Source organism: Mus pahari, chromosome 18 (genome assembly GCF_900095145.1).
Source record: "Mus pahari chromosome 18, PAHARI_EIJ_v1.1, whole genome shotgun sequence".
Taxonomy (NCBI): domain Eukaryota; kingdom Metazoa; phylum Chordata; class Mammalia; order Rodentia; family Muridae; genus Mus; species Mus pahari.
The window spans coordinates 33388952-33407435 of record NC_034607.1 but is presented as its reverse complement, the minus strand read 5'-3'; the positions used below and the strand labels follow the sequence as shown (position 1 = coordinate 33407435).

General features: G+C 42.9%; 1 protein-coding gene across 8 annotated transcripts in view; it reads left to right on the top strand.

Moving 5' to 3' along the window:
- Ptprm (protein tyrosine phosphatase receptor type M) overlaps positions 1-18484 on the top strand; it is a 680881-nt gene that overhangs the window by 562943 nt on the left and 99454 nt on the right. For all 8 annotated transcript variants that reach the window (XM_021218491.2, XM_029531514.1, XM_029531511.1 and 5 more), the window contains one exon: positions 18109-18196. In XM_021218491.2, coding sequence (XP_021074150.1) covers positions 18109-18196 — 88 coding nt within the window. The remainder of the gene's footprint in view (positions 1-18108; positions 18197-18484) is intronic.

Below are 18484 nucleotides of genomic sequence, written 5' to 3'. Positions count from 1 at the left end.
AAGAGAAGAGAAGAATAGAGAAGAGAAGAGAAGAGAAGAGAAGAGAAGAGAAGAGAAGAGAAGAGAAGAGAAGAGAAGAGAAGAGAAGAGAAGAGAAGAAGAGGAGAGGAGAGAGGAGAGAGAGAGAGAGAAGGCAGCAAGCAAGAGGAAAGGAAGTCAAAGGTGAAGAGTGAACTCAGAAGCAGGTGACCAAGTAGAGGAGCACAGGAACCCATGTTTCACACACACACACACTCCACCCCTGTGCTCATGCTAATGTTTCTATGGTGACAGTAAAAGAAGAAAGCATTTGTCCCCAGATCCTAGTGAAAACTAGCATGGCCAGACAATAGGAAAGGGGATGGCAGGAGACAGTAGAGGATGGGAGAACCAGGGCCTGGAGGGATGGCTCAGTCACTTAAGACATGAAAACAGTCCCTGTGATCCACGTGGTAAGGGAACCAACTCCTGTCTGCAAGTAGTCCTCTGACATCAGTACAACACAAACACACACACACAAACACACACAGAGAGACACTCACATTCACACACACACATTCACACACTTACACTCACACTCCCACATATACACACACACTCACAGGCACACAAATACACACACACACACACACACACACACACACACACGGCAGTTTTTAAATTTTAAAACATGAAGCAAGTGCAGCTGTATAAATTTATTCACAGATATCAGTAATTATCCTAAATAACAAATGCACTCAGTGGAAATATGGTGGCATTTAACTGTAAACGCCATCAGAATGCATCAGGACACAGAGTTTGATCTATGACAGCCCCCCCTTGATCTCTGTGGCTTTGCTTTTCTATAATTTCAAGTATACCAGTCAGAAGATTACATTTATATAACTGTATTACTGAATATTGTGATTCTATTATGTTGATTTCTTACTGAGCTAATTTATTCATTTTCTTTTACCATATATGGATGGAGAGATGGGTAGATGGATGGATGGATAGATAAATGAATGGATGAATGGGAAGGCAGATGGATGGGTAGATGATGGATGGATGGATGGATGGATGGATGGATGGATGGATGGACAAATGGATGAGAGGGCAGACAGATGGACAGGCAGACAGATAAGTAGGCAGAGAAGGACAGACAGATGGATGAATGTATGAATAGACAGGCAGGTGGACAGATGCACAGTCAGATGGATGGATGGGTGGATGGATGGATAGATGGGTGGATGGGTGGATGGGTGGATGGATGGACGGATGGATGGATGGATGGATGGTTGGACTATTGGATGGATGGAAAGAAGCATAGCCTGTCTAGGTTACCTGTGGTTACAACCTCCACATGAGCTCTTTAGGATGTATGCTCAGCACATAAACAAGAACTGTGATATGTGCAGTTGATAAGAGACACAACTTACAAAGTATTCGAAAGTATATTCCAGGTAAAGACTGATTGGGAGAGAGATGGTTAAGTTATATTGACCTTAGACAAAGTAAATTGTAGCAAAAACCACTAGTCAAGGCAGCACTGTCTCTGTCTACAACTTGGCATTCAGTTTGCTTAGAAGAAGTAATGTTAAACTTAGGTACAGCAAACCCTCAAAACAAAATTAAATGCCCATCTAAGAATGTATCGAGCACTGTCCTTGACTACTTCAGTCATTAAGAAAGCTGACAGTCATTAAGAAAGTAGGCATTACTAAGTAAGCATTCATATACTGCAGTGCGTTTTCTATGACTATAATTCAGTCAAGTTGAAAATAATAGATTAAAATCTTTTAATTCATTGTTCCTAAGTAATTCATGGCTTAAAGAAAATAGGATAATAAAAATTTGAAAGTATTTAATACCCTGGAAAGACTATATAAATTCTATCACAACTGGGTGTGGGACCACTGGTACTTAGAGGGAAAGTGAATGTCCTTGATTCACTCTTACACTGTGAAGAGAGCACAGGAGGATTCACACCTAGCAAACCATTTAGGGATGGGGGAGGTGCAGAACACATTCAAAGGAAGAAGAAGGAAATCAAAAAAGAGCAGAAACAAAAAATTTGATTTTATGAATACTAAAAATAAAGACAACAGTTATTTCTTTGAAATAAATAATAAAACTGGAAACTTACAGCAGAAATACTTGAGTAAAGAGACAAAAGGCACAAATAATATTTATCACGACATTTCTAACTAAAGACCAAATATACGAATTTCTATGAAAACACTAAGAATGAAATTAACCCAAGAAAAAAAAATGGGAGGTCCAGATTGCATTCACAAATACTAAGAAGAAAATGAGAAACAAATTTTCTTAGAAGTAGTGCACACCTTTAATCTCAGCACTCAGGAGGTAGGAGCAGGCAGATCTCTTGAGTTCTAGACCAGCCTGATCTACAAAACAAGTTCCAGGACAGGCAGAATTTTAACTCTGTCTTAAACACACACACACACACACACACACACACACACACACACACACACACACATCTTCTTTGAGACATGAATTATTTCTTGATAAACACTAGTAAATGTTACAAGTGACTGCTTCTTTATGAGAAAGATAATTTGAATCTTCTTACATGAGTTTTTCTTCTTTTTGCTGACTGGCTATGTGGCCGTTTCCTGACTGTACATCATAAATTCTGCTTACCCTCTCCTCACTTGGTCTCTTATCTTCCTGCATCTCCTACAACTCCCTGCTCTATCCCCATGAGTCAGGTTTTCACATTTATGATTCGGCTTTTGTTCTGTGACCAATTTAGTTCACTCAAGGCTGGGAAACAAGGCACAGAAGCAAAGGCAATGGCCTCTGCATTCCCTGAATGTCTCAGTAGCCAATGGTGGAGCAGAGAGGACTCCATGAGACTCTCCTCCACCATGACTGTTAGGGGTTTTGTTGTTGTTGTTGTCTTTTCAAGCTCATGATTTTATTGTCTTCATAACAAAATCCAGTTGGAACAGAATCACCTCCTGCTTTCTCTTCCGGTCACCTTCAGTTCCAAAATGCCCATATCTCTTACTAGCATCTCTCACACTCACAAACCGTTCAGTCTCTTTTGTACCTTCAGCCTTTATGTCACATGTAGGCTGACTGTTCACCCCATGGACTGTTTCCTGCTATAATGCCGCTTTTCCCGGGCATAGCAAGAATCCTTGCCCTTCTTGTACTGTGTTGCTTGGTGGGGCTGGTTTCTTGCAGAAAGTACAGCAGGTTTCGAAAGCATTCACCATGTCTGCAGGGGTATTCCCAGCACAGGAAGCAATAGGCCCATTTTATGCGCCCCTGTTACAGACATCCTTTGCTGCTGTAAATTCCTGACTGCCCAGGAGCAAATTTCCCCAGCTCCCACCCAGTCTTCAGCTCCCACAGTCCTTCTGCCAAGCTCCCTGACCCTTGGAGTAGAAGTGCCTTTAGGAATGAATACTGTTTTTTAAGAGAACCAGGAAATAAATACACACACACACACACACACACACACACACACACACACAGAGCTATTCAGTTCACGTTGAAAAATGGAAATTATTTTCACCCGAAATAAGAAAATGAAAATATAAATAGTTACAGGTTAAAGGTACAAATGAGCATAGATTTAAAACATTACTAGTAAACAATGTTTAATGTATACATGAACAAACTAGGTGTACACTAGGAAAGGACTATTGGGAAAACAGATTAAGACTACATTAATCATATGACTTATATGTATTAACTGATTGCCCTAATATATTTTAAGCCAAAAAAAAATAGCATAATATTTTGTATCTCAAAATAGATGCCGAAAGAACATTGGATCAAATCTAGTATTATCCAGGGCAAATCATATTGAGAACAGAAGCCATCAAGTCACGACTGATTTTTTTTTTCCTTTTACTGAAAATAAGATTTTTTTTTCCTCATATGATGCATCATGATTACATTCTCCCCTCTTCCTGCTGCTCCCAGCTCCTCCCCACCTCCCCTCACATCTGGATCCCCTTTCTGCCTCTCATTAGAAAACAAACGGGCTTCTAAGAGAAAACAATAGACTAAAATTAACACATCAGAATCTGACAAAGCAAAGAGAAGGAAAAGAACCCAAGAAAAGGCACAAGAATCATATGCCCACTCGTGTGCACTCAAGACCCCCCATAAAACTACTAAACAGGGGGCCGTAATACATATGTAATGGACTTGGGACAGACGTGCAGGCCCTGGGCATGCTGCCTCAGTCCCTGAGTTCATATGAGCTGAGCGCACAACTGATTATAAATTAGTAGGAGGAAGGCCGCCCAAGGCAAGGATGCTTATCTATGTAAGCTGTCGGTTTTATTTGAGGGAGCTTGAGATGGAGGCCAGGGACCCAACACAGCATAAGCCTTGTACTCGAGGCATATCCAGAACCCATTATCTCATGAGTGTGATTTCATTATTCAGACAAGTTCCTGTCCGCTTCACCGAGCTCATGCGGCCGGCCCAGTGGCGTCCCGGCCCTCTGACTCTAGCCCTGAGCTTGCCGCATGGCTGAGCTTGGGTTCTAGCACTGAGGGAAGTACTACTGCAGAGATCACAGGAAAATGAGTACACTGAGGTGCACAAGAGTCACCTGTATTTAATATGTGTTCATCTACCATTGGGAACAAGTTGTCACCAAGAGTCTTGATGGCACCTCTTGCTTATGCTGACGCACTGGGGCCCCAGAAAGGGTAACTACCACAGAAACCCACTTTCCTTTCCACTATGCCTTGGTTTGCCTTGGTCATGCTTGTGCTTAGACACTCCCTGGTGTCAGTTTGCCCTAATGTGATGAGGACATCAATCACTTCGTACATCTTCAGTTTAATGTAAGTCACACACACATACACACACATGTGTGTGTGTGAGTGTGTGTGTGTACATATATATATGTGTGTGTGTGTATGTATATACACATACATATACATAAACATTTACATATATATGTTATATCACTCTTCACCCTGCCCTTTCCTCTCTCTATCCCTTCTCAGGCATCTTCCCTCCAGCCCCTGTCATCTGTCCCCAGTCTCAAATCGACACTCTCTCTTTATAATTTTGTTTGTGCACAACTATATAAATACGACATTCTGAGCCTGCTTTCTTTCCTCCTTGTGTATGTATGTATGGTTTCAGTGTTAACCACTTTGTATTAGATAACAATGGGCTCATCTCTGGGAGATGCTGATTCTTCCTGTCCAAGCATCCTCCTCCTCTCCTCATTAACTGCCTCTAGTTCCCTGTCCCGGTGTGGGACACCACAAACTGTCTCTTTAAAAACCTATCTTCACCTTTACCCTCATTCAGAGATACCGCAGTTTGGGTTTTAATGTTTTGGACAGGAACCCAGTTCATCCCATAATATTAAGAAAACGGCACTTCTTATTTGGGAAAGCTTGGGGTATCTTGTCTTTTGTGATTCAACTGAGAGACCTCTATTAAGGAAACACATAATCTAATTATCAGAATAGAAGAAAAGGCTATGTATCAGATCCAAAGGCTTGCTGTGGTCCTCATGGACGAGGCTTTGTGTTATGGTAAAGGGATCTAGCTTACGACATGTCATGGCATAGTAGTCATGAGAAAGGCTGAGCTGGGATAGCGCAACAGCTTGGATGGATCCCCAAAGCCCTGTGGTGGAGAAAAATGGAAATCCTTGTGTTCCCACATAGAGACCCTTATGTAGACACCACAGACATTCTAAGCGTGGAAGGTCGAAGTTAAGAGCCGAGGGCTGACACCGAAGAGCCTCCATGAAGTGTTTCTTTCAGGGGCAGAACAACTATGGTACCATGTTGGTAATGTCTACACAAACCTACCCTGGGAGGGCACAGAGCTATGTACACGCTGTGCACTTTCTAAAAACTTACCCTTTGACATAAATTTTATTTCAAAATTCCTGTTTACTAAAATAATGAAGAGATGAATTTTAAACTAGCCTGGATGGAGTCAATGTCCGGGAGAACATTCCAGCTCTAACATGAGGGTGAATAGGAGGGAGTTAGGCCGTTACGCTGGCCTCTCAGAGGTACATTGGTTAGATTGCTTAGAGCAGTATAGAGACACAGTGAGTGTACTGCACTGCCCTGGAGTATCACCAGTCTGATCTTGTGTCCCGTTATTACCACTGAATACAGAGTTTGATTAACTAAAGGAAATTTTTCCTGGTGAAAATAGTAAGCCTATTTTCTTTTTTTATGAACCCTCTTGCAAAAACTCAAATTCTTTTTCAGAAGTAATTTTTTGCTGAAATAAGCATCTAGATAGAGAATGAAAGACTACCCTGTATCGGAACAGACAGAAGCACTGGATGCCTAAGGCCTCAGAGCTCCGAAGCTTGCATTTCAAACTCACCTTGTGTTTGCCTCCATGTACGCTCAGCTCTGTGGCCTTCACAGAGACAGTCTAAGTCATATGTCCCTTTGTGTGCAGTGTCTTGGCTCAGTTCTAATCCCTGCTTTGGAAATAAAAGGAAAAACATTAGACCATGCAGCCTCAAGCTTTTAATCTATTACCTGCTTGCTTGAAACGAGATCAACTCCTCATTTAAAAACAAAGTTGCAGAATATAAATGCAACTTGTAGAGACTTCCTTTTAGCATCTAAGCTTGATTCAGTTAAAGCAACAGAATTGTGTCCTCAGATTGTAGTTCTGAAAAGAAAGGACAAAAAATCTGTACTGGGACATTACTCTCTCATACATAATGGCAATTTATTTAAAATTAGATAGGACATACACATGTATATATTTCAATAGAATATAGAATATATACTTTACATATCACTTCACTGTTATTATGTATCACAATTTGTATGTGTGTGTGTATAGATAGATATAGATATATATACATGGACACTTATTACTCTCTCAAATATGACAGTAATTCATCTAAAATTAGATAGGATATATGCAAATGTAGTTGTTCAATACACTATAGAAAAATTACTTTACATATCACCTCAAATGACCACAGTATTTGGAGCTTTTCACATATCCGTCAACACTTAGATCCTTTTCACACAGTGGGCATTGTGAACACTGCTGCAGTGGACACAGGGTACAACAGTCCCTTTGATATGTTCATTTTATTTCTCTGGGCTCTCTATCCAATCATAGGATTGCTAAAGTTGTCCCTGAACTTTGACCAGCTGGACATTTCTGCGTTAAACACTGTACACAGAGGAACATCTATAAGATCGGAACGTCACAGTACTTTGTGGGTAGAGAGAAAGGAATTGAACCAGCAGTTGCTACTCTGTCCACTTAGCAGAGTAAAGGGGGTGGGGTCACTACAAGGCCTTGTAAGCTCTCCAACCTTGGATTCTTGGCTAGATTTACAGTACCAAGCATGTGCTTCCTGTCGGCCAGGATTTAAAATCAGTTGTAAGATGACTGATTCTCCCTATAACACTTATGTCACAGTAACGTGAAGCTTTCCAAGAGCCATGCTTCAAAATAATATGTTTAATTATAGATGGTAGATAGGTAGGTAGGTAGGTAGGTAGGTAGGTAGGTAGGTAGGAAGGTAGGTAGGGGGAGAGAGAGAGAGAGAGAGAGAGAGAGAGAGAGAGAGAGAGAGAGAATGAGAATGAATGAATGAATATGTTTGGATGTCTTGATTGACAGTGGTCACTTACTAATACTGGTAGTATTCAAAGGTCTCAGGTGAATGTCCCATGTTGATGGTGCCAAGTGTGGAGAAGCCAGGCATCTTCTCTTTAAGACTCTGAGTCTGGAAGCCATATAAATATTTGTGCCTAGAATGCTCTGTGCCTTTCCCTGAAAGTTCTAGAAGCTCCATCCATTATCTGCTTCTTACCTCTACAGCCACAAACTCTTATGTCTTCTTTTCACTGATGTCATTAGATTTTATTTGTATGCGTGCTTACATCTGGAGGTCAGAGGTCCATGTCAAGTGTCCCCTCAGCTTCTTTCCACTCACCTTGTCCTTCTGAGTCAGGATCTCTCACTGGAACTGAACTTGAAGACAGCCAGCCCCTTAGCACTGGGGTCACAGACACGTGCCGCCAACCTGGCTTCACATAGACGCTGGAGATGCAGCTCATGCAGTGAGGCCTCTGGCTGACTGCTTACCTGCCCTTAATACAGAAGGCAAACCTGTTTTAAAATGTTATAGAAATCCTATCATGAAGATTGAAAACCAGATGTGGTAACTTGCTCTGGCTGAGAGTTTATCAGAGCTGAGATGAAAATCTAAGTGATCTGGTCTGGGGCTTCTCATGGTTTCTGTGTGTCTCTCAGCCTAAAAGGGGGCTCCAGGTTCAGAGCATGGCCATGAAATGTGACTCAGCTGGAGTCTGATGCTGGCATTGTTCATTTGCTTGCTTGTTTGTTTCCTCTCTGTTTTCTCTATCTTTACCTCCTGGGTAAGCCTTGCATTTATTATAATAATATCAGTATCCATTTAAAAGAAAATATATCACATAGCGTAAGTCATTTAGTCAAGTAGAAGAAAGTGGTTGGGGTTAAGGGAAGTGGTAACAATGGATACACCACACAGTAAAGTTTAAAGAGTTGCATCTCTGTCACTGTCAACCTCTGGGGTTCTTTCTCCACTTTCTTCAGCCTGTACCTGCGAATCACAAAGCACATGACCCAGATGAAGCGCAGCTTTGACAGTGTGTGTACAGTCACACATGGGCAGTGCAGTCTATCCAAGACAGGCTGCAAGATGATGCATCTGTTCATGCAGGGTTCCCAAGGTGGGGCAACTCTGTCTCTATGGGAAGATCTTCCCAGCATCCTGGAACTTGTGCCTGTACCTGTTAAGTTCAAGCCTTTGTCTTGCCCAGCATCCCTTCCCCATGCATCAACGATAGCTCGGTGTCAGGACCTGGCAAATGGGAAAAGGTGTGCACAGTCTTCAACAAGGAAGGATACCTGGCTAAACTCAGCCAAGGAAGGTCTTGTATGGCTCTGGAAATAATGTCCGCCTGCACTTTTCAGTAGAGTTAACACGGGGCCAGCCAGAGACAGAGCTCCGCAGTGGAACCCGCTAAACAAATGAATTAATAAGAATCGCCTCCGGACTTCCCTCAGCAAACTGTGATGTAATTATTTTTCACTAAACTGAAAAGGCATTTTTAAACTTTTTTTCCCACTTTTTAAACAAGGGTCTTCTTTATAAATTTTTGTCTCTAATCATCTCAGCTTTGGTATTACAGAAAGAGCAGGGAACTGTGCCAAGAGATTTTATAAATTAATACATGTCAAAAGAGAGCCACAAATTGCATATTAAAGTTCCCTTTTCGGCTATACTTATTCATACCCAAGCCTGTCATCTCTTCAGATGTGTACTCTTTCTTCTCAGTCCCGTTTGACAGAGCATATGTGCACTCCGATTTCTAAGGTGAGAACTTTTGAGAAGACACAGCTTTCTAAGAAGTCACACGTAAAGGGGGGTGCTTGTTGAATATTTAGTTTTAGTTCCCAACTAGATCGGCAAACACCAAACAATTACCCTAGGAGCTGGAACAGAGCTTAGCCGTGAGCATGCATGTACATGGTAAGACCATGGATTCGATCCCTACCATCAGAAAGAAAAAGAAAAACCTCGTCTTGGCTCCTGTGTGTGGTGTAGAAGCAATAAAGGGAAAAGGCAGAGCCACTGTGGAGGGATGGGCAGAGAATGACTCACTGGAAGACACAGCAACAGAAGTCAGCAACAGGGCCAGCAAAGATGGCCTGTCATCAGTGGCTCAAGCTTTAACACCAAAGCAGTGGCTGCCAGCCTTGCTTGAATGTTTACTTCAGACGGCACTGCTTGAGCACCTTCTGCATGCTATGGCACATGTCATTCAGACCAACCTCAGGCCTCACAGCTGTGGCATCAATAAGGAGACTCCCAGGGTTGCAAATAGGAAAGTGCCAGGGAGCCTGGGCTGTTTCAAGGAGCTCACTGTGAAGCACCCCCGCCAAAAGACTGGTTATCCACAGTAGTTCAATGAAAGATAAATATGGACTCACTTTTCCAGATGCTCCCAGGACAGGAGCAGCTGGCATTTTCCATGGAAGCATCCATTTGCTCTCCGGCACTTTCCAGGTTACCTCTCCCCAAGGAGGCACTTCTGGTCCTTCTGGAAGAGCTGGGTACCTCTAGCACGGACTCACTGACAACCTTTGGGCTTTGGTGCAGAGAGAGAGAGAGAGGAAATTGCGGTTCCAGGAAGTGCTAATATCCCACACCCCAGCACTATCTGTACCTCAGGGAAATGAAGAGAGCCTTTCTACAGCATGGGTGGTGATCCTGGGGGTGGGGCTGCAGCCTGGCACGACCTCCAAAACTTGTGAAATTCATTGGCTCTGATCTTCTCAGCTACCTTGCAAACAGAGCAGCCCTTTCCTTCATGCCTGTGCCTGGCACCTCTGTGATGTCACTGCTCTGACACCTCCCGATGACAGTGGCTTCCTTAGGGTTATCAGGGTAATGCGGTGACGACCAGGGTAGATCCATTTCCCAGAATCTCTGAGAGATTGACCAATCTCTCTGACGTACAGCATAATCAAGAGAGAGGCAGGGACTGACCCAAGCCCAACTTGAAAAAGACATCTGTGACTTGACCATCCCATGACAGATATTCACTCTGTTATAAATGCCTGCCTCTCCAGCCTCTGGCTATCCCTGTCTTTACTCTGTAATAAACAGAAGAGATTCTGTTAAAGAAGCCTGGATTGTAGATGCAGCCCCTGGATGCTGAAAACCCTCCATTGACAAGCCTTAAAAAAAAAACCCTTTAGGAGCAGGTTCTAGCGAGTCAGCACTCCCTTTATTCAAAACCTCACCTATTATAGTTTCCTCACCTATTCAAGTAGCCAGAAAAGCCTCCTAATCTAAAGAAAGCACCCCAAAAAGAGGGGTTCCACATCATTGCAGAGAATTGGGGTCTTCCTTCTAAGCTGTCCTTTAAAGACCTGCAGGCCAAGAAAGCCATCCCCACGTTATCACCACACTGAAGTTCACCCCAGTTCGGTAGAGAGCACCCCTTCATGAAACAGCTGCAGCATATACCTCTCCTCTGTCCCTTCTCCCTACCTCTGCCTCCATCCCTCATTTATTTAAGGAGCTTGTGTTCACTCATTGGTTAGTTGGATTTGTTTTCTTTTCCATGTGTTGGATGTTTCCCTGTGTTTGCCTTGGCACACATGAGGAATATGCTCATCAGTAGTAAGAGGTGCCTGCCGATGGACTCTGAACTGGGCACGCATGAAAAGAAAGATTGAGTGTGCTCTAAATATCCAGGAAGGACATACTTCAAAGAGAAACTGACTTTGTATGGATGTCACATGTCTTTCAGTCAGGGTGACATTCACCAACATGAGAAACATGTCCTGAAGCCCAGCCAGATGCAGAGGGCCTCATTCTGCCCACTGATCCATAGGTCTGTGTTAGGTTAGAAAGCAATGTTGGATAAAGGAGGAGTATCGCCAAGCTCCTCCACCAGCCCAACATTCCAAATAGAGAAATTCTGCACAGTTCCTAATTGTAACCTTTAAAAGGCCATTGGATTACTAAGAGTTTAGCAGCTTCCTTAGAAGGCACGACGGCTGTGCACATGTCAGTGGTGGTTTCTGCAGACACAGCACAAACAGGTATAAGTTCCAATTCTCACCATGGCCACCTCTTCTGCCCTTGAAGTAGCTAATACTTGATGGCTTTCATCTGGGACATTGGAAAAGGACAGTAGTAACCAGAGGCCACCGGAACCACTGAACATGAACTTCAGGGCCTCTTTCCATCAACGCTCCATTTTGTGGCCATTCAGGCAAAGTAAAATGCCCCCCCCCACTTGCTTTAGTGCTCTAGGGATAAATAGTTTATACGGACCTAATAAAATGCAATGCTTGGGAGAGCCAGAAGAGAGATATGGGCAGAAAACAAAGTCTAGAGACTCTGCATGCCCCGGGGAGTTCATCTTCTCCTTCCAGGGTGATGATTTCAATAGTTTTAACGCGCACAATTTTATTCATAAGAGAAAGGGAGGAAAAATTCGATTTCAGAAGCTTCTAAAACACTTGACCCCACGCTGCCTGAAAAAGCTCTGTCGTTCTGTACAGCCTTGACCCCCAACCCCATTCCCTCTGTCAGCTCCTCTGCTGGATAGGGTTTTCCTCCTCTTTTTTTACTATCTGAGAGCTGTGGCATTTTTTAACAGACTGCATCATTTTGGAGTAACATTCTCTCGAGGTGGGCCACTGAGATGTGTAATTACACCCTGTGGAAAACGGTAGCAGTATGAGGGGTGTGGGAGGAGGTTATTGAATCACAAAAACATGTTCCCCTATTCAGAAAAAAAAAATGGCAGTGTGCAGGATGTCCAATTTCCTTCTGCTCCGTGACCATGGAGAGGACCGTGTCTTAAAGCCGAGGAGTCATTGGTATTCACTGGAGCCTGCCTGGCTTTGCTTTTATTGTTTCAGAAACTTATTACTCTTTCAGAGCGGTTCCCAGGCTTGCTGCCTTTTCTTGGTATATATGAGCTAAGGTAGTCAGAGGGAACACTTTAATTACATTTTAAGTAGAATAAAAGCATAAGTATATTTATGGAAATTCTAACAGAAGGTGCAGTGAGACCATTAACTTAAATCCCCCAAACGCTTAAAGTCTGGGGTTTTTTTCATAATAAAAAAAAATAAATCCATAGTCAGTGCATTGAATTGTACCTGCATATTAAAAACCTGCCCTAAACACAATACTGCTTCCCTGCGCATGTTGTAGTTGTTGGGACTCCTCCTGTAAAAAACGTGTCCTGGGGATGTGAGGTGACACTGTCGTCTCCCAGGCTTCTTCTCAAGTTGCTGTTCCAATAATGCAAGTCAACCACCAAAGAATCATCTGCACACTGTCCTCCAGATGTCCTTTCTGCCCTCTCTTACTGGTCCATTTCCACCAGATCATCTGTGCCGTGGTTAAATCTGATTTTAATGAACTTGCCAGTAATTGTGTCACTGGAAAGCTGTGGGGTGAGAAATGGAGGAGGAATCGAGATCTGCACATAAACTTGACCATGACAGAGACATCTAAGGAGATGAGAGGCTGAGTTTCCCCTGAACCAGACTCTGAGTCCTTTGAGGGGTCTCTGCTTTGGAGGGTTCTAACCTTGGTTGTTGGCTAGTCAATGGATTTGATAAGACTACTCAAAAGAACCAGCTGGAAAGACATACAGCATAATTATGGAATATTGGTTCAAGGTTGAATTCTAATCAAACCTTTAATCTGTGTCATTTTTAAAGGAAGCTGTGTAACTTTGACCTCTTAAAAGATAAGAAAATAAAAATAAAAAAATAAAATAGCTTAGAAAACTTTCATTCTTGCCCAGAGAAAAGTGTACATAAGATAAGTTTCATAAAGCAAATCTAATTGACTAAGAGATACTTAAAACCAACACTAGGTAGAAATGAATGTAATCAATCTCTTGACTAGCAATCTATGGACAATCGATCTGTTGACTCCCCAGAGGAGTGTCCCAGGTCCTTGATATCCTTCTGTATATTCTGCTAGTAGGTAAGTTTACTGGTAACAACCTACCTCATGGTGTACAAACACAAAGCAAAGCCAAACAAAGAGAAATGCATTCCTAGCCTTATCCGAAGCCTGGTCTGTCAGAGGGAGAAAGAAAGAATGAGGAGTATCTGCTAGGTATGCGATTGCAGATGTCTGCTAGGTATGCGATTGCAGATGTCTGTGGGGAGACAGACCACAGGCAAAGCGACCATACAGTGCTAGTGACCTATGTTCTTGCCGCCACTGTTACTCTTGCTCCAAGAGTTTAAAACTGAGAGAACCACGGGTGCCATGAAATGAATAATCCTCACCTTCAATTTGACTGAGTTTAGAGTCTCCTAGGAGACTTGCAAGTCCTTTCCAGAGGGCATTAAGGACGTAGAGAGACCTACCCTGAGCATGGCTGGCACCCTCTCTTGGGCTGAGAACAAAATCAAAGAGTGAAAACGTCAAATGTAGGTGTTCCTCTGCCATAAGCTCCTGCGACTGTGCCATCCACCCAAGTGGAAGGCAAGCAACAGTGTCCCAACCCTCCGAAACTGAGCCGCGATATTGCTTCCCCCATTAAGCCATTCATGTCAGACATATGAAGCTGAAGCATTGAGAAATGAAACTAGAACAGGCTCTGAATGTAGGGACCCAAGTGTCAGGCTGTGACTCCTCAGAGCACAGGGCAATGTTGAGGCCGTAGCTAGCTCTGCATGCTAACTTAAAAGCTACACTTACCTTTGGCACTGCTTTAGGTTTTAGGCATGTGAAGAAATATAAAACCTAAAAATAAATATTCTTAAATATTTTTAAAACATATCCTAATAAACTCCTAATTTCTAAAACTGGATGTATCTTAGTGCAGTTTTCAAATTGAAACTTTTTTGCGTTGTCTCCTTAGCAAAAGTCAGCAAAATCCACTACAGCCAACCCAGGAAGCTCTCACCTCCTCCTGCAGCCCCCACATGTGTACTGTGTATTTCTAAGCCAATGATAAGAAGAGAGATGTAAATAGTGTCTTTTCATAGAGCATTTGCCTGTAAGATGAGAGCAGGCCAGTTGCTGAAAGTTCAAGATGTAATCACTGCTTCCATGAGTCGTCAAGCGATAGTGTAGAGGTGACAGCCATCCTGTCTTCTCATAACACCCTCTGTTTGTTGCTTGTCTGTTAGAAAATACATTTTTCCACTTAGAATGACTCCCCTATTCCCAGCATAGATAGTTGTGTGGCTCAAGACAAAATCTATCATGTAAGAAAATGCCTGCCTTTTTCAGGAACCAACAATTGGATAAAACTTACTTGATATGGCTTTAAATTTTTATTACTTTTAAATTTGTTACTGTTTCAGGAAGGGGGGGCATATTCGTGCAAGTGACAGCCCATGTGCAGAAGTGAAAGGACAGCTCATTAAAGTAGGTTCTCTTGTCTCACAGTGTGGGTGCTGGGGATCAAACTCAGGTCGGTAGGCTGGGCTTCAAGCACCTTTATCTGCTGAGCCATCTCGTTGGCCCTTTAACATTTTCCTCACTAGATGCAAGGAAATGCAGACTAGATATGGAAATTAGCCGTGTACTTTTAAGTAGAAATAGTACTGTCTTTCCCTTTAAAGTCAGCAGCAGAGCGGGATGGTTCAGAAAGCACAGGGGTTAGATGAAGGCATTAATTACCCCTACCTACCTTTCTTTACCCCATGAGGCTCTGCGCCATGAACTCATTCACCTTAAGTCTCCAGCTTGACAGTTCTCAACCTTTCTAATGCTGCAACCCTTTAGTATATCTCCTCATGCTGTGGGACCCCCATAAAGTTATTGTCATTGCTACTTCATAACTGTCATTTTGCTACTGTTATGATTTGTAATGTAAATATTTTTTGGAGATAGAGGTTTGCCAAAAGGCGTCGTGACACATAAGTAGAGAACCACTGTATTGATGCCCACCTTAATAAGAGCTCGGGATAACAGCTCATGAACCCCATCTAATCAAAACATGCTAAAACCAAGGTGCTAAAAGGGGATGAGATAAATTATTTTCCCATTTGCTGATGGTATCTCCAGTCACCAATTAAATGGAAAGGATAGGGTCGCAATAACTGTTTTTAAGTATAGGGGCTCTTGGAAGTCCTGGGATTGCCACACATACCAAAGACACAGCTTCAGGGTGAGCATCAGACCCCATGGGAGGAGCCTCTGCCTATCAGGAGTAGGGTGGGATGTCTGTGCCTCTGTCACCCCCTACAATGCAGCAGAAGTTCACCAGAAGATGTCAGAGTCTCCTTCAATGTCAGTTGTCTTCTCCTATCTTCCTACAAAATAAAAAAGAGAAGAATAAAAAAGACCATTTTAGATGGGTAGAAAAGGCAGGGAGAATTGAAATTGGCAATTAAATCATGACAAACTCAAAGTAGAATTACATTGTTAGAAGTCAAATAATAGTTATTACTCAAACTGCGAAATAATTGTCATTCGGAGGATAACAAAGACACTTCTCAGAACAAGAACAGTTGACTTTAAAAGTCCCTGGAGCTATTTTTAAATGTGTCACAGGGCAGAGCAGAGTTAACATACTGCAGCTTGGTGTGGGTTGCCTGTTTATGATCTCTGGGTTATATAGTGGTCGTTCTCTGGATGAAATTACCCGACAAGTTTTCAATTGTACTTTTGTCACCTCAATTTATTAATAACTTGAAAATATTTTCTATATCCTGTATCCTCAGGATATATAAGCCAGTAGTATATGATTGTTACTTTAGCTGTTCATACACACACAGCTTCTCATCTTTGTCTTTTTTGTTTTATTTTTATTGTATATGTCTGAGAATTTTGTATGTGTGTATGTGTTTTGCATGTGTGTACCTAGAAGCTAGAAAAAGAGCATCTGACCCATGAAAACTTGGGTTACAGATGGTTATGTGCTCCTGTGTGGATGCTTAGAGCCAAACCCAGGTCCTCTGCAAGAGCAACAAGTGTTCTCGCCCACTGATTGATCTCTCCAGCCCTCCCCTACGTCTTTCACAATAATAAGTACATCTTAAAAGTAGCATGTCTTTTATGACCATAGCTAAGGGACCACAGATGGGGATGAACAGTTCATACTCAGTTTCTGTGCTGTTGACATGGCCCTCCTGTTCCTGAATGCCACGAAGTGGTGGCTGTTGCTGGTTTTTACCATGGGCACGCTGTTGACAAGGCTTACAATCCATGGTTGGTCAGGCGTTTTCCTGCCAATTAGTTGTGAAAACCCATCTTGGTCAGAGAAATAAGACATGACATGATGTAGACAATAGGGGTGGCACAGATTATGTCTGGATGAAGCCTGTGACGTGTGCACAGGTGGCTCTGTGCCCAGGTATCGTTCGCTCCTCAGTGGTCCATGGGTTGGGAGTTTGGTCTTTACTGTTGCTCATGTTTCATCTCAAGATGTTTCGTCTTTAAGAACCAGAACCTGCTGACATGTTCTTAGGTCAGCTGGGGGCGGCCCTCTGGAGGGATTATGGAAGCTGAGTCTCTCAGCCTTCCTGTGTTCTACTCTGACCCCTGACCCCCGTGAGCTACTAACATGATGCCACCTACCACCAGAAGCCAAGCAGACAGGGCTACCTAATCCAGCTGTGAATTAATGAGCCTTCTGTCTTTATAAGTAACCTGCTTCTGGAACATCATATACATTATAGAAAATGGACTAATGCAAACAGGTTTCCAAAGCCTTGGATAGTCTTTTATATCACAGCAAATGTATACTATAACAAGGCAGTGCAGCCCTTCATTCACTCGGTAAATATGTATTGAATGCAAACTGTGAGGGGATAAGCTCGCTCTCTCATGCAGTCCCCTCTCTCAGGCAAACATAGACTGTGCTGAGCACATGGTCCAGATGCTGTCTGCCAGGCAGCTAAGTCTGCAGCTCCCTGTGCCCTCCCTCAGCAGTTCTGGCGAGGGCTTTGCTTAGTATCCATGGAACTGACAAGAAATAAGCTTCACTCAAAGCCCGTGTTTCCTACCATGGGCTGCCTGTAGCTTCTGTGTGGCGTTGGCTATGCCAGGGCACCATGGGCACTAGAGAGGGAATAAAATAAAAGCCACCCAGATCAGTCTTGTCATTTGTCCACTCATAGCAAGAGGTGTTTTCATTATAAGTGGGACAGAAAAACCTAAGCCCTCAGACACAATACATCCAGATAAAATTCAGAGTATATATTTTAATCTTGATGTCATAAAGTTTTGGCTTTCCCATTCTAGCCCAGAATAATATTCCTTTGGTTATTTATTAGGGATGGGGGGAAAGGTATATCTTAAAAGAGTAATGGGATCTTGTAATATAATGAAGAAATTGGGGGAAATGTTGGATTTTTTTTTCTCCTTCAAATATTCCAGTAGGGCATTGTTTAAATAAATTGTGGGTTTTTCTCTGTGTCTTCTATATCTGTGCAATGCTAGCCAATGTAAGACAAAGGCTTGGTGAAAGCCAAATAAAATAATCCCCAAGTAAGACAGTGTCATTCTCAGTAAGACTGCCTGCCTGACCACCATTCCACATTTGAAGGACACCCTCCCCCCACTCCAACCCCTCTGTTCCCTAAATCTAACTGCTATGCACTAAGTCTCTCTCTCTTTCTCTGTCTCTCTTCCAGAGCTTCTTTGAAGGACAGTCTGCACCATGGGACTCTGCTAAGAAAGATGAGAACAGAATGAAGAATAGATACGGGAACATCATTGCATGTAAGTGGTGGTGGCAGCAGTCCCCCCCCCCTCAGGCAGGGCTGGCTCCCAGGCTCGGGCGGTGAGAATTTACCATGCAATGCCTGCCTTTGTATTTCCTGCAAGAGCTAGTGTCAAGGCCTGTGCTAAGTGAAGGAAAAAATCGCCTGTGACCCCCAACCACCTCAGTGCATCCTCCCTGAGGGCCCGGTTTTACTTTGAGATACAGGGTCTATGGAATGCAGAGAATGTCACAAAGCAGAGGAAGAAAATGCATTTTGGAAGGAGCAAACATCGTAGACTTTAACG